This window comes from Tupaia chinensis, unplaced genomic scaffold (assembly GCF_000334495.1).
Source record: "Tupaia chinensis unplaced genomic scaffold, TupChi_1.0 Scaffold141943_1, whole genome shotgun sequence".
Lineage (NCBI taxonomy): Eukaryota > Metazoa > Chordata > Mammalia > Scandentia > Tupaiidae > Tupaia > Tupaia belangeri.
Window position 1 is genome coordinate 602,381 of NW_006201797.1, and position 13,818 is coordinate 616,198.

Sequence of the window (13,818 nt, forward strand, 5' to 3'; positions counted from 1 at the left end):
GGTGGCGGCAACACCCCGGTCTCCTCTCCTGCCTCTCCTGCCTTCTCCTCTGGTATTTTGTGCATGCACACACGCTCAGCTTGATTTTCAAGCTGCCAGGTCCAGAACTCGAACTGTGGTTGTGCATGTGGGAGTCCAGCGCCTTAACCACCATACCACCTGCTGGCCCCATATTTCATACCCTTAAAATCCCTATGTGGGAGGTCCTGGTATATTTCTAGCTTCTAAGTAGAAAATTAATGAGGGTTAGAAGAGTTTTTTAAAAATTGCTCAAGTCTGTATATTATTAAGTAATGCTTATATAAGGAATATTCATTTTTCAGTCTGTTTCCTTTGGTAGATTGAAATGAAAAGTATGCGTTTTGTCTTTCCAATCCACGAGTCTTTTGTGCAGTGCCTGTCTTTTGGTAGGTACTTGATGACTGTTTATTGATACCCGCGAGCTCTGTATTGGCCAACCAGACGTCTGGTTTAGACTCCTCCTTATGTGACTAATAATCCAAGTGGAAGAGCTGATGATGAGAATGCACCAGAAAGCAAAGTGAGGTACATCCTGGAGCCAGTGAGGAAAAGATACAGGGTGTCTGGGCTTAATGAAAAGGCAGTTAGGTTTTGGCCAAGGCTGCCTCTCTTAATGAAAAGACAAATTCACTTGGCTTAGGGACCATGATCACTTTAATGTAAGCTGACACTCCAGAGTAAACTATTATGAATCAAAATTATATAGCATCAAATTTATATGAAATTAACTAGAGCTTTCTTTCCTGACCTTCATCTTTCTAGATTGCTAAATTTTTCAGCCAGTTTAACCCTAAATCCAGATCCTTTCTATTTTAGCCGTCATTCCTGGAACCATTAAGAATGAAGGAGTGGATTTTTATGCCCTTGTATTGAATCTTGAGAAACCGGGACCAACCCTCTCCCTGTCTCCCTCTCTCCTCCTCACACACACATATTACATATTTATTATTTTTTTTTTAGAGGTTTTTGCCTTAGGGTGCATGTGCTCACCTGGACCTGGTAGCTTGAACATCATGCTGGGTGCGTGATGAAAGAGAGAGAGAGACAAACATGGTGAGAGAGAAAGTGAGGAATCACCCCCTAGGGAGGATGGCCGTGCCGCAGTCCCTCCTCCTCCATTCTCCTCTTGGGATCTTGGGGACACATGCACACAAGCCTGGTGTGATTTTTTTTTAATCATTTAAAAAATGTATTTTATAATTTCTTATTTACATTAAATCATACATATTTATGACATACAGCGTGGTGTTTTAATGTGTGCATTCAAATCAAGGTTATTACCGTATACATCTTCTCCAACAAGGAGCCTTACATTCTTGCGTCTGTTAAGCCCTTTTTTTTTACTTTGTATTTGATTTATTAGCATAATCTTGTTTATGTTACATGGAATCACATATGTCTTCACAGTGTATCACGTTTCTTTTTCCAGAAGGAATACCATGCATATCAGTCAAGACAAAGACATTACTATCCACATCATCATCATCCTCAAATAGGCTTTCATCATTTTTTCCAGATTATTATTATTATTATTACTCTAATTATTTTTTAAACATTCAATCACTATGTATCATTTTGCTTGTAAAAATAATTACCCAACATGAAATACTTCTCAGACCAGCCCCGTTGAGAATACTATACATGTTATCATCAACAGGTAATAAGCCATTTCTGCGTCCCACTAATGCCATGCTTCTCTATTTAATCTCTTGCTGTCCTTCTCTATACTCTTCCTTTCTCCCACCTCATTCCACACTGTCTCCAGCATCCCTAACTATTTTCATTGGTTTTATGCCCTCCAGTATTTCTATCTCTACCATAAAGTGCTGATAGTTGGTATTTATTAAGTGGATACATGCAATATCTTTCTTTTATATCCTGGCTTGCTTCACATAGCAATAGATCCTCCATATTCAACCACTTTCTATCAAATGCCAGGCTGAGTAGTATTCCATAGAGTATATATGCCACACTTTTTCTATCCATTCATCTGATTGTGGACATTTGAGTTGGTTCTATGTCTTAGCGATTGTGAATAATGCTGTATTAAACATCGATGCGCAAGTGCTTTTCCGACTGAGCGTTCTCAAGCCCGGTGTGATTTTTAAGCCACTGGGTCTCTTAAACATCGATGTGCAGGTGCTTTTCCGACTGAGTGTTCTCAAGCCCAGTGTGATTTTTAAGCCACTGGGTCTGGGACTCAAACATCGGTCAGCTATGTGGGAGTGCAGTGACATAACTGTATGCCATCTGCTGGCCCCCTCGATAATTTTTTAATTGCCAGAGAGCACGTGCACTCACTAAAGAGAGAAGGTAGGGGGGTGGGAAGAGTAGTGGGGCATGGTCATGCTAGTCCCTTCTCCATTTCTCCATCTTGTCAGGATTTGGGGCACACATGCATAAGTACTCAGTGTGTATTTCAAGCTGCCAGGGCCAGGATTCAAACCCTGTTGGCTTCATGTGCTCCAGTTCCCTTAATCACTAGGCTTCAATGCCAGCCCTAGTTTGGTTGTTTTTTTGTTTTGTTTTGTTTACTTTTTGTTTTCTTAATGCAGGGTCTCTGTCAGGATCGTCCTGTCTCAGACTCCCTGAGTCTCTGGATGACAGGAACACACCACTAAGTGAACCTGTGTTTCCCACATGGCCCCAGACCACAGAGTAGTGTCTGGTTAGCACATGCCACCATGATCGATTTTGTACTAAAATAATTAACCAAGTTAGCATGATGCATATCTTACCTTTTTGTTTGGATGGAAAGAATTTTGTCCACCCGGCATGCTTGTCCTACCGGGCATGCTTTCATCTGCCCTCAGGTAAACTAGCATGGGAGGACCTGGCACCTGACAGTCTCCAAACAGGCACCAGGATAGCTGCTGCTCCTCACGTGGGCTGGGTTGAGAAGGCCTTGAGTGGCAAGAGCAGCGGCTCGAGCGTCGAGGAGCGATGGGATTCTCTCCTCTTTTCAGAACACAGAAGCCACTTCTGTCTGATTAGCATAGTTTGATTGTGGGTTTAGAATTTCATGTAAGCAGTTTATATTTTAATGAAGTAAAAGGAATAATTTGCAGAATCCATTTTAGGCTAATAAATAGTAACTGTTCCAAAGAAGTTACTCATGCAGTGTTGACTAAAGTTGTTTGGACAGTGGAAAAAAAAAAATAGAGTAATCTCTCAATCTGTACTCATAACCCTCATCAAAATCCGCTTTCTGTGAGAAAGAGACATCTCTGTGTCTGGCAGGGTGGAGAGTGAGCCACTATGGGTGCAGATGAGTCTCAGCCTTCCTCTTTAGCGTCTGCTGCATTTCTGCACAACACCTTCCATCAGGAGTCATGCAGTGTTGACTAAAGTTGTTTGGACAGTGGAAAAAAAAAAAATAGAGTAATCTCTCAATCTGTACTCATAACCCTCATCAAAATCCGCTTTCTGTGAGAAAGAGACATCTCTGTGTCTGGCAGGGTGGAGAGTGAGCCACTATGGGTGCAGATGAGTCTCAGCCTTCCTCTTTAGCGTCTGCTGCATTTCTGCACAACACCTTCCATCAGGAGGGTTTCCTAAGGACTTTCTTCTAATTGAGTAGAAACAGAGCAAAGTAATAGTGTTCAAGGTTGCACTATGAGTTTTTAAAGAATTAGAATGTAAAGTGTGGATTGAATTCCACTTGTACCCATTCCAGAAGAGTATTTGTAACACCCAACTCAGGAATCCATTGACTAAAGCATTCAGCAATATGTTAGGAGGAAAGAAAGAGGAAAACAGCATCAAATAGCCATCAGTCTGAAGCAGAATCTTATACATCTTAAAATTTCAATGCTAGGGGCCAGCAGGTGGTGTGGTAGTTAAGGTGTTGGACTCTGACACAGATGACTGCAGTTTGAGTCCCAGATGTGGCAACTTGCTTTCTCACTTTCCCCCCTCTGTCTGTCTCTCTCTCTCTCTAGTGAGCACTTGTGCCCTGTCACAAATTTTAAAATAATAATAATAATGAACAAAATAAATAAAATAATCCTTTAAAAAATTTCAAAACTGAATGATGGAAATCATTTGACTGACGAAATCCGAATGTGTGTCTATTTTCTAATAATTATTCTATAAAATATTTGAAAATATCTCTATTTAAAAATTCATTATGCAAAGGCAAGCTTGTGACAAGGGGATGTGTGTATTTGTGTAAATTCAGTGGCCCTATCCGTTGTCATAGAAATATTTGCAAGTTCTTGGTTCAGCTCTGCATAGCCTTGGACATTCTCCCTAACACCTTTGTGCCATAGTTTATAAAACAGGAAAAAATGTACACCTTACCGAGTTTGGTGATAGTTGAGTAGATGATGTATCTAAAAGACATTTTCTATAGGATAGCCAGATGTTGCTTGCCTTCTGACATTTTTATCTAGAAAGCACAGGAAATTCCTAGGTTGTAGAAATTTTTCTTCCTGGGGCCGGCAGGTGGCATGGTGGTTAAGGCACTGGATTCCTACATGGCCGAATGATTTAAGCCCTGGACCCAGTGACTTGTGAGTCACACCAGGTGTGTGTGTGTGTGTGTGTGTGTGTGTGTGTGTGCCCCAAGTCCCATGAGAGGAATGGAGAAGAGGAATTGTGTAGGCATCCCCCAGGGGATGATTTCTCACTTTCTCTCTCTCTGTCTCTCTCCAGCTAGTGTACACACTACACCCTATGGCAAAAATCTAAAAAAAAAAAAAAAAAGCCTTCCAATGGCTTTAGTTTTGTCAAAACAAATGAACATTTTATAATTTAAGATATCCTTTTAATGCATATTAATATTAAATGTTAGAATATATTGATCCATTTCTAAGATATTTATGCAAACTCTTAAACTACCTTAGAGAATTTCATGAACTTTACATTTTATTTTTTTATTTTTTATTTGTTGAATTCATATAGAATTAATTTATTCTTTAATTTCAAATCCTTTTCCACATTGGATTCATACAGAAGATTGTTTTCCCTTATGAAATACTGCATTTATTTGCGTGTTTGTTTTATTATTATTTAGAGAAATAAACTAGAACAATTCATTTCTGAGTCCTACTTATTTTTGCCCTAGGCAAGTACTTTATTTCATCTCTAAAAATTATTTGTCATTATAAACAATTAACTTTAAATTTATTTTTATTAACTGTCTCGAATGTTTCTTAAAGTTTATGTTACAATTTATAGTCTATTTCTTCAAAGTCCTGAAAAATTTGTATTGATGTCCTTGTTTTAATATTGTGATAGTTAATGAACACCAGTAGAGGGAGCTTCAATTCATCTTTCATGGCAAATTTAGCTCTCAACTTAAAAACGTAGGTTTATAGAAAGAGCGCACTTAGAAATAAACAATATATAGTTGTAAGATCTTTCAGAGATACTTAAGGATGACAGTTGTAACTTCGAGGGAGTAAATAATCTCATTTTGATTCTGATATTTTAAAATAAACTACTCTCAAATATTCCTGCCTAAGCCAAAAAAAAAAAAAATTTAAATAGTGTAACTCTGAAAGCTATCAAGTAGCCCAATATTCTTAAATCAAGAATCTATCTGCTCATGTGGGGGAAGAAAGAGGAAGAGTGGTTGTGGTAACTTATTGTTAAAAATTAGGTTGAAGGCACCAGCAGGTGGCATGGTAGTTGGGGACGCTGGACTCCCACATGGCCGAAAGTGGTTCAAGTCCCCAACCTGGTGGCTTGCTCTCTCATTTCCTCTCTCTCTCTCATCCTGTCCCTCTCTGGTCAAATGAAAGGAAATAAATAAATTTAAAAATTAGGTTAAAGTAAAACTTTAAATAACTGGGAAGTGATCACCATTGCAGTAATATACTAAGGAGAATTGCTGAGTCATTGTGTGGTATAATGAGAAGCAGAAGAGATTTCATTTTACTTAGAATTTTTTATGCATTCAAAAGTTTTTAAACTGGATTTTAGAAAGGCTGTGTCCCGATTCTTTGCTCATATTTATCATGCTGGTCCTGATTATTGCCTGTTGGTTTCTTTACAGACCCCAGAAGAAAATACCACGTGAGGCTGCTGGCTTACAGCAGCATGGAAGACGGCTATCAGGCAGATCAGACCGTCAGCACGCCAGGATGTGTGTGTACGTACGAGTGGTGTAGCTTGTCTCCCTGTGGCTCGCTCTCCTCTTACTCCTCCTCCTTCCTTAAATCCCAGACCCACTGCTACTGGGAAGCCTTGGAGGTCTGAGGCCTTTCTGTCCTCCATGCTATCTAGCATAGTATCTTGAATAAGTAGGTGCTCAGTAGGTATTTAAATGAGATGTATTGGATTATATTTATTTTGGTTTTGCATGTACAGGCCATTAGAAATCTGTTGGAGAAAAATAACCACAGATGATCTACATACTGAATTGCTTTCACCTTGAAGCTATTTCTCCCCAGTTCCTGTTCAGTGTTATCGCTACTAAAGAGGATGTTGCTCTGCAATTCTGCTCTTTTTCTTTTTTTTTTTTTTTAGAGCTAGGGTCTTGCCCAGCCCACTGGCTCACTCTCCCAAGTAGCTGAGATTGTAAGCGTATGGTACCCCTTACCACATTTTTAGGGAAGACTGGGAATTGAACCTGAACCTTCCATGCAGCATCAGCCTATGGAGCAGCAGCATCTTATCAGCATGCACCACAGTGGCTGGGCCATGGAGTCAAGTCTACTGCTAGTTTTCTGAATATCTTTGGCTAGTAGCTTGACTTCTCTGTGCTTGTGTTTTTCAGTCAGCTAAGTACTGATAGCGTTTGACTCATGAGGAGTCATGTCATTTGAATGACATATCTCTAGACCACTATGAATTCCTGATGAAAAGAAAAACCTAGGGAACCAGCAGTTAGCGTAATGGCTATGTTGCTGGACTCCCACGTCGTCGACCACAGTTCGCGTCCCAGACCTGGTGGCTTAAAACTCAAGCCGGGTGCGTGTGCGTGTGTGCCCAAGATCCCGAGAGGAGAATGGAGGAGAAGGGATTGCGGCGTGACCATCCCCCCTGGGGGGTGATTTCTCCCTTTCTGTCTCTATGTCTCTGTCTGTCTGGCGAGCGCATGCTCCCTATAGCAAAATTCTCTCCAAAAAAAAAAAGAAAACCCTAAAAGCAATATCCAGGGTGGAGTATTCTTGGTTTGACTGTTATTACTTCTTAGTGTACATTGGAGTGTTGGGTCATACAGTAAATTAACATTGCCTTTTTTCAACAGCGGTTCGTGATCGCACGGTTCCTCCTCCACCACCACCCCACCATCTCTACGCGAAGGCTAACACCTCATCTTCCATCTTCCTGCACTGGCGGAGGCCCGCATTCACCACTGCACAAACCATTAACTACACCATCCGCTGTAACCCCGTGGGCCTGCAGAATGCGTCTCTAGTTCTGTACCTTCAAACGTATGTAGCTTACTGGTTGTTTCTCTGCTTTCCTCCCACTCACACTGTTTATTATCGGGGACCCCGCTTGGGGGCTCCACCTATAAGCGTTTGCATTAGGACTTATTTATAAGGGAGTGTTGCAGTCCCTCACTATACTCAGTTCTGAAAACTGCACTTTTAGGAATTTAATTTATGTAAATGATTATTATTTTTTTTTTTTTCGTTTTCCCAGTCTCATGCAACAAGTTTAGGTAAGAGGTTATTAGTCTTTTCTTTCTTTTTTGGGGGGGGAGGTGGGGGAGAGGCTTTTTTTTTTTTTTGCTATAGGGCGCATGCACTCGCCCGACAAACAGAGAGAGACAGAGAGACAGAAAGCGAGAAATCACCTCCGGGGGGATGGCCATGCTGCAATCCCTTCTCCTCCACTCTCCTCTCGGGATCTTGGGCACGCACGCACACGTGCCCGGTGTGAGTTTAAGCCACTGGGTCCGGGACTTGAACTGCAGTCAACTACATGGGAGTCCAGTGACATAGCCATTATGCTAACTACTGGTCCCATAGTCTTTTCTTTCTTAAACAAAAACAAACAAAGAAACAAACAAAAAACAAAAAAAATCCAAAGGGACCAGCAGTTAGCATAATGGCTATGTCACTGGACTCCCATGTAGTTGACTGCAGTTCAAGTCCCGGACCCAGTGGCTTAAACTCACACCGAGTGCGTGTGTGTGCGTGCCCAAGATCCCGAGAGGAGAGTGGAGGAGAAGGGATTGCAGCATGGCCATCCCCCCGGAGGTGATTTCTCGCTTTTTGTCTCTCTTTCTGGCAAGTGGATGCGCCCTATAACAAAAACCTCTCCAAAAATAAAAAACGAAAACAAACAAACTACCACAGCGTGGGGCGAGCAGGTGGCACCATGGTTAAGGTGCTGGATTCTGAAGTGGTTGACTGTAGTATGAGTCCCAGACCCAGCAGCTTGAAACTCATAGCAGGTGCATGTGTATGCATGCACAAAATGCCAAGAGTAGAAGGGATTGTAGTGTGGCTTTTCTTGCTTTCTGTCTCTCTGGTGAGTGCCTTTAGCAAAAGTCTCTCTTTAATTAAAAGGAAGGAAGGGAGGGAGGGAGGGAGGGAGAAAATTACCACAGAGTATGTATGTTCTCCAGAAAGAGCAAGAGAAAGAGGGTGTGGTCACACTGCAATCCATTTTCCTCCATTGCTCCTTCCATAAGGATTGTGGCATGCACACACATATACGTGGTGTGGTTTGCAAGCTGCCAGAACCAGGATTCAAACCATGGTTGGCCATGTAAGATCTGGCTCCCAACGTACACTGCTTGACACTGTACTGTAACCTGCCCCATTATTATTTTTAAGTGGTTAAAGACCATCTTCATGCTGGTATCAAAAAGTAGAACTAGGGACCAACAGTTAGCGTAATGACTATGTCGCTGGACTCCCACTTAATCAACCACGGTTCGCGTCCCGGACCCGGTGACTTAAAACTCATGCCGGGCGTGTGTGCATGCGTGCCCAGGATCCTGAGAGGAGAATGGAGGAGAGGGGATTGCGGCATGGCCATTCCCCGCGGGGGGTGATTTCTTGCTTTCTGTCTCTCTGTCTTTCTGGCGAGCGTATGCGCCCTATAACAAAAACCTCTTTAAAAAAAAAAGAAGAAGAACTAGTTGTCAATCTGTTTTCTAGGTTAGAGTTAGAAAGGTGCCTACTTAATCGTGCTTTAGAAGAATAAATTGACTTCCATTATTTCAGAGGAAATCCCTTTGTTCTGCGACGTTTCTGTACTGTTCATTTCTTAGTTTTTCCTCAAAGAGGCAACTTGTAGGCCTAGTTGTATAGTATGGTACCAAATATAGTTTGTTTTGTTTTTTAAGTTTTTGCTGTATGGTGCGTGTGCTCACCAGAGAAAGACAGAGAGAGGGGAAGTGCGAAATCACTCCCCGGGGGATGGCCGCTCTGCAGTCCTTTCTTCTCCATTCTCCTCTTCGGGTTTTGGGTGGGCTTGCACATGTGCTCCATGTAATTTTTAAGCCATCAGGTCCAGGACTCAAACCGTGGAGTTGGCTCTGTGGGGTCCAGCTCCTTAACCACCAGGTTACCTGCTAGCCAGGAAATCTCTGTATTGGGACATTTCTCTACTGTTAGTTTTCTAGTTTTCTCTCAAAGGGGCAACTTGTAGGGCTATTACTTCGTATTTTTAATTTTATTTATTCATTCATTTATTTTAATTTCACCAGAGAGAGACACACACAGAGAGATGAAGATAGAAAGAGGTAGAGAGAGGGAAAGTGAGAAAGCAAGCCACCAGGTCTGGGACTTGAACTGTGGTTGGCCATGTGGTAGTGCCTTAACCACCACACCACCTGCTGGTCCCCTTGTAGGGTATTTCTATAGGATGATACTACATGTAGTATTTTAGTAGTCAAATCAGATTGCTCTTTTGGTCTAAAACTTAAAAAAAAAAAAGAAAAAAAAAGAAAGAAAAGAAGGAGCTAATGAATAATAACGAGCCCTACCTGTCAAATGGAAATACAGTCCTGGAGGAACACTGTGCTACCGGCAGTAACGGCGTCATTGCTCATTATTATAGATCAGAAACTCACATGCTGGTCCAAGGTCTAGAACCAAACACCAAATATGAATTTGCTGTTCGATTACACGTAGATCAACTTTCCAGCCCCTGGAGCCCTGTGGTCTATCATTCCACACTTCCAGAAGGTAAGAAAGCAGCTCTGTTATGGGTTTTAGCTTTTTAAAAGTAAGAAATGTTTAAAAATATACCTACATATACATACATATCATTTTGAAAGGGTACCACCCTGGTTGCCACTGGCTAGCTTGCATGTAAATATTTGTTTTGTTTTATTTTGCTTCTTTCTTTGTATTTATTTAGGCCTGTGGGCATGTATACTCTCCAGAGTGAGAAGCTCCCCAGTAGGGCAGGGTAACACCACAATCCTTTTCTCTCCACTTCTCTAGCCCGTCAAGATTTTGGACGTGCACGCATACATACCAGGCATGTTTTTCAAGCCACCAGGGCTGGGATTCAAACTGCAGTCAGCCATATGGGATCGGCTTCTGATGCTCAGCAGTTAACCACTGCACGATAGGACCGCCCCTTGTTTTACTTATTAACTTTTGAAATTTCTTTTCCTTTATATTTTATTTATTTTCTTCTCAGAGTATGTAGGCAGTAGGCTTAAATTTAGTGTCCCTTTAGGGAAGCCATTTTTTTTTTTAATCGTGTGTGCTATTCAAGGCGGCACTCAAGTAATTTAAAATTTAAGTAAGTAAATAATGTATTTGTTAATGAGCTTAGGAACTCACATTAGAACCAGTTTCTGTATGAGTGGTAGCTTAATGCTGTGCACAGAGCAGTGTAAATGCAGGGGTCTTCAAAACATTCATGGAAAATCCATATTATGAACAAATTATGCATGGATTTCAAGATTTGTTTTGTTCCAAGATAAATTTTTACTTTAATTCCAGTTTGCACAGACTTTTTTTTTTTTTTTTTTTGGAGAGATTTTCACTGTAGGGCGCGTGCGCTCACCAGACAGAGAGAGACATAGAGACAGAAAGCAAGAAATCACCCCCCAGGGGGGATGGTCACGCCGCAATCCCTTCTCCTCCATTCTCCTCTCGGGATCTTGGGCACGCACGCACATGCGCCCGGCGTGAGTTTTAAGCCACCGGGTCAGGGACACGAACCGCGGTCGACTACGTGGGAGTCCAGTGACATAGCCATTACGCTAACTGCTGGTTCCCTGCACAGACTTTTTGAGGTACCCTTGTGTAGCTGATTGAGCATCAGTTTTGTATCTTCACTATGACTGTCTTACTATTTTGTCTTATATCTATCTTCTTTTTTTTTTTTTTTTTTTAAGGTTTTTGCTATAGAGCCTGTGTGCTTACTGGAGAAACAGAGAGAGATAATGAGAGGGAAAATGAGAAATAACCCCTGGGGGGCATTACCAGGCTGCAGTCCCTTTTCCTCCATTCTCTTCCAGGGATTTTGGGCACTTGTGCATGCACACACACACACACACACACACACACACACACCTGACATGAGTTTCAAGCCACCAGGTCCAGGACTCAAACCACACCTGGCCATGTGGGAGTCCAGTGCCTTAACTACCAGCCACTTGCTGGCCCCTGCCTCATATCTAGCTTAATATTTTATGTCTCTAGCCCTGCCTTTCCTTTTCTCTAGAATGAGAGTGAAGGGCTAGGTAATCTAGAAGGATTATCCCTGCTCTATTTTCATAATGCTGAGAGAAGGCAAGGGGCATTTATGACTTCTTGGCTGTAGTTTTGGCAATATTCCATTAAGAACGTGGTGTGAAGAACTTCTTCATGCTTTTAGCTTATACTAAACATGCAGTCAACTAAAATTCCAAGATTGGGCTACTTTTTATGTATATAAAGTATTAAACTTAAGTCTGTCCAGTGGACTTACTGATTGATAACTTGTGAGCATAGTTAAGTGTTTTAATCTCAGAGTATTTTCTTCAGTTTTCTTCTATATTAGGTTAATGCTCTGTATGTTTTAGTAGGATCTCAGTATCTAATGGAGAGACACTCCTCCTGGTGGAACTGTAGACTTTTCTAGTCAGCAATTTAGCAAAACCTATCAAGAGCCCTAAAAAAATGTTACCCCTTCAACTTAGTCATTCCCCATCTAGAAATGTCCTTTATATTTTCTAACATATAAAGATGAAATTAGCCAGAAAAGAAGAAAAAATATTACTTTACAATGATCAATAATCTTTAAAAGCTGTGATTTTAAGAAAAAAAATATATAATGGTTTTTATTGATGTTTAGACTCCTTTCTAATCCTGTCAGTCTGTCAGGTAATTTGAGTGTTCCTGAACTATTTCACCCTAGTAATGCATTTTTTCTTTTTTCCATGTGTGCCCAGCACCAGCAGGCCCACCACTTGGAGTCAAAGTGACATTGATAGAGGATGACACTGCTCTGGTTTCGTGGAAACCCCCCGACGGCCCCGAGACGGTCGTGACGCGCTACACTATCCTGTACGCATCCAGGAAGGCCTGGGTGGCCGGAGAGTGGCAGGTCCTGCACCGAGAAGGTAAGCAGGCCCGTGGGTTACCAAGAAGGGTGCACAGTCAGAGTATTAGTGATACAGTCAGAGTATTAGTGATACAGAAACAGTGAAAGAAGGGCCTTGGGAACCAGTAGTCGACCGCCATTCACTTCCTGGACCCCGTGGCTTAAAACTCACGCCGGGCGCGTGTGCATGCATGCCCAGGATCCTGAGAGGAGAATGGAGGAGAAGGGATTGCGGTGTGACCATCCCCCCTGGGGGGTGATTTCTCGCTTTCTGTCTCTATGTGTCTCTCTGTCTGTCTGGTGAGCGCATGTGCCATATAGCAAAAACCTCTCCAAAAAAATAAAAAAAGAAGGGCCTCAAGGTCGCTTTGAATGTGCATTTTAATATATGAAATAAATTATTAAAGATGTTGGTTTTATTTAAAGAGCATCAGAAAGCCATCAACCAATTTCAAGGATTTTTTTGCGTTCTAGAAGGATCACTCTTACTGTTGTGAGTAGAAGGGTTTGGTTGAGGAGTGTGGATACAGGTAATGCAGAGGGATAAATTAGAACGTACTTACAGTTGTCTAGAAAAGGGTTGATAAGCCTAGACTAGGATGGTTGAAAGATACTGAAGAGGACTTTACAGCGTGGATGATAGGAAGGAGAGAGAGGATCATGGATAATCGCTGAGTTCCTGATGGTGTCGCATCTTGCCCTGGAATAGGAAACGTTGGAAGAAGGCCCGATTTGAGAGAGAAGACCTTTGTGCTGCTACTAAAATGATGCAAATGCAATTAAGCTGACCCATTTCAATATTAGGATCTATTTGATTACAGGGAAAAGGGAAAAGCTGACTAGGGATTAATAACAAATTGAATTATTTCTTAAAAATGTATTTACAGTTATTCACCGTACATCAGTACAGTATACAAAATGAGATTTTTTCCATCCAGAATACATTGTATATTGGCTCAATCAAGGATATTCCCATACATGGGATCATTAACAAAAAATTACAAATTTAATTCTTTCAACACTAATTTTTTTTTCAAGTGAGAAATAACTGAATTCTAAAAATTTTAACATTCTTTTTTTTTTTTTCTTAAAAGGTTTTTGACATATGGCGCATGTGCTCTTCAGAAAGACAGAGAGAGACAGAAAGCGAGAAATCACCCCCCAGGGGGAATGGCCACGCCGCAATCCCTTCTCCATTCTCCTCTCAGGATCTTGGGCACGCATGCACACGCACCCGGCATGAGTTTAAGCTACCGGGTTCACGACTCAAACCGCAGTCGAATACATGGGAATCCAGCGACATAGCCCTTATGCTAACTGCTGGTCCCGACAGTTTTA

At 41.6% G+C, this 13,818-nt stretch overlaps 1 protein-coding gene across 1 annotated transcript in view; it reads left to right on the top strand.

Moving 5' to 3' along the window:
- Positions 1-13,818, top strand: part of PRTG (protogenin) — a 154,595-nt gene that overhangs the window by 125,587 nt on the left and 15,190 nt on the right. Inside the window, exons 12-15 of the mRNA XM_006163294.1 lie at positions 6,023-6,118; positions 7,220-7,406; positions 9,994-10,121; positions 12,329-12,499. Of these exons, the coding sequence (XP_006163356.1) occupies positions 6,023-6,118; positions 7,220-7,406; positions 9,994-10,121; positions 12,329-12,499 (582 nt within the window). The remainder of the gene's footprint in view (positions 1-6,022; positions 6,119-7,219; positions 7,407-9,993; positions 10,122-12,328; positions 12,500-13,818) is intronic.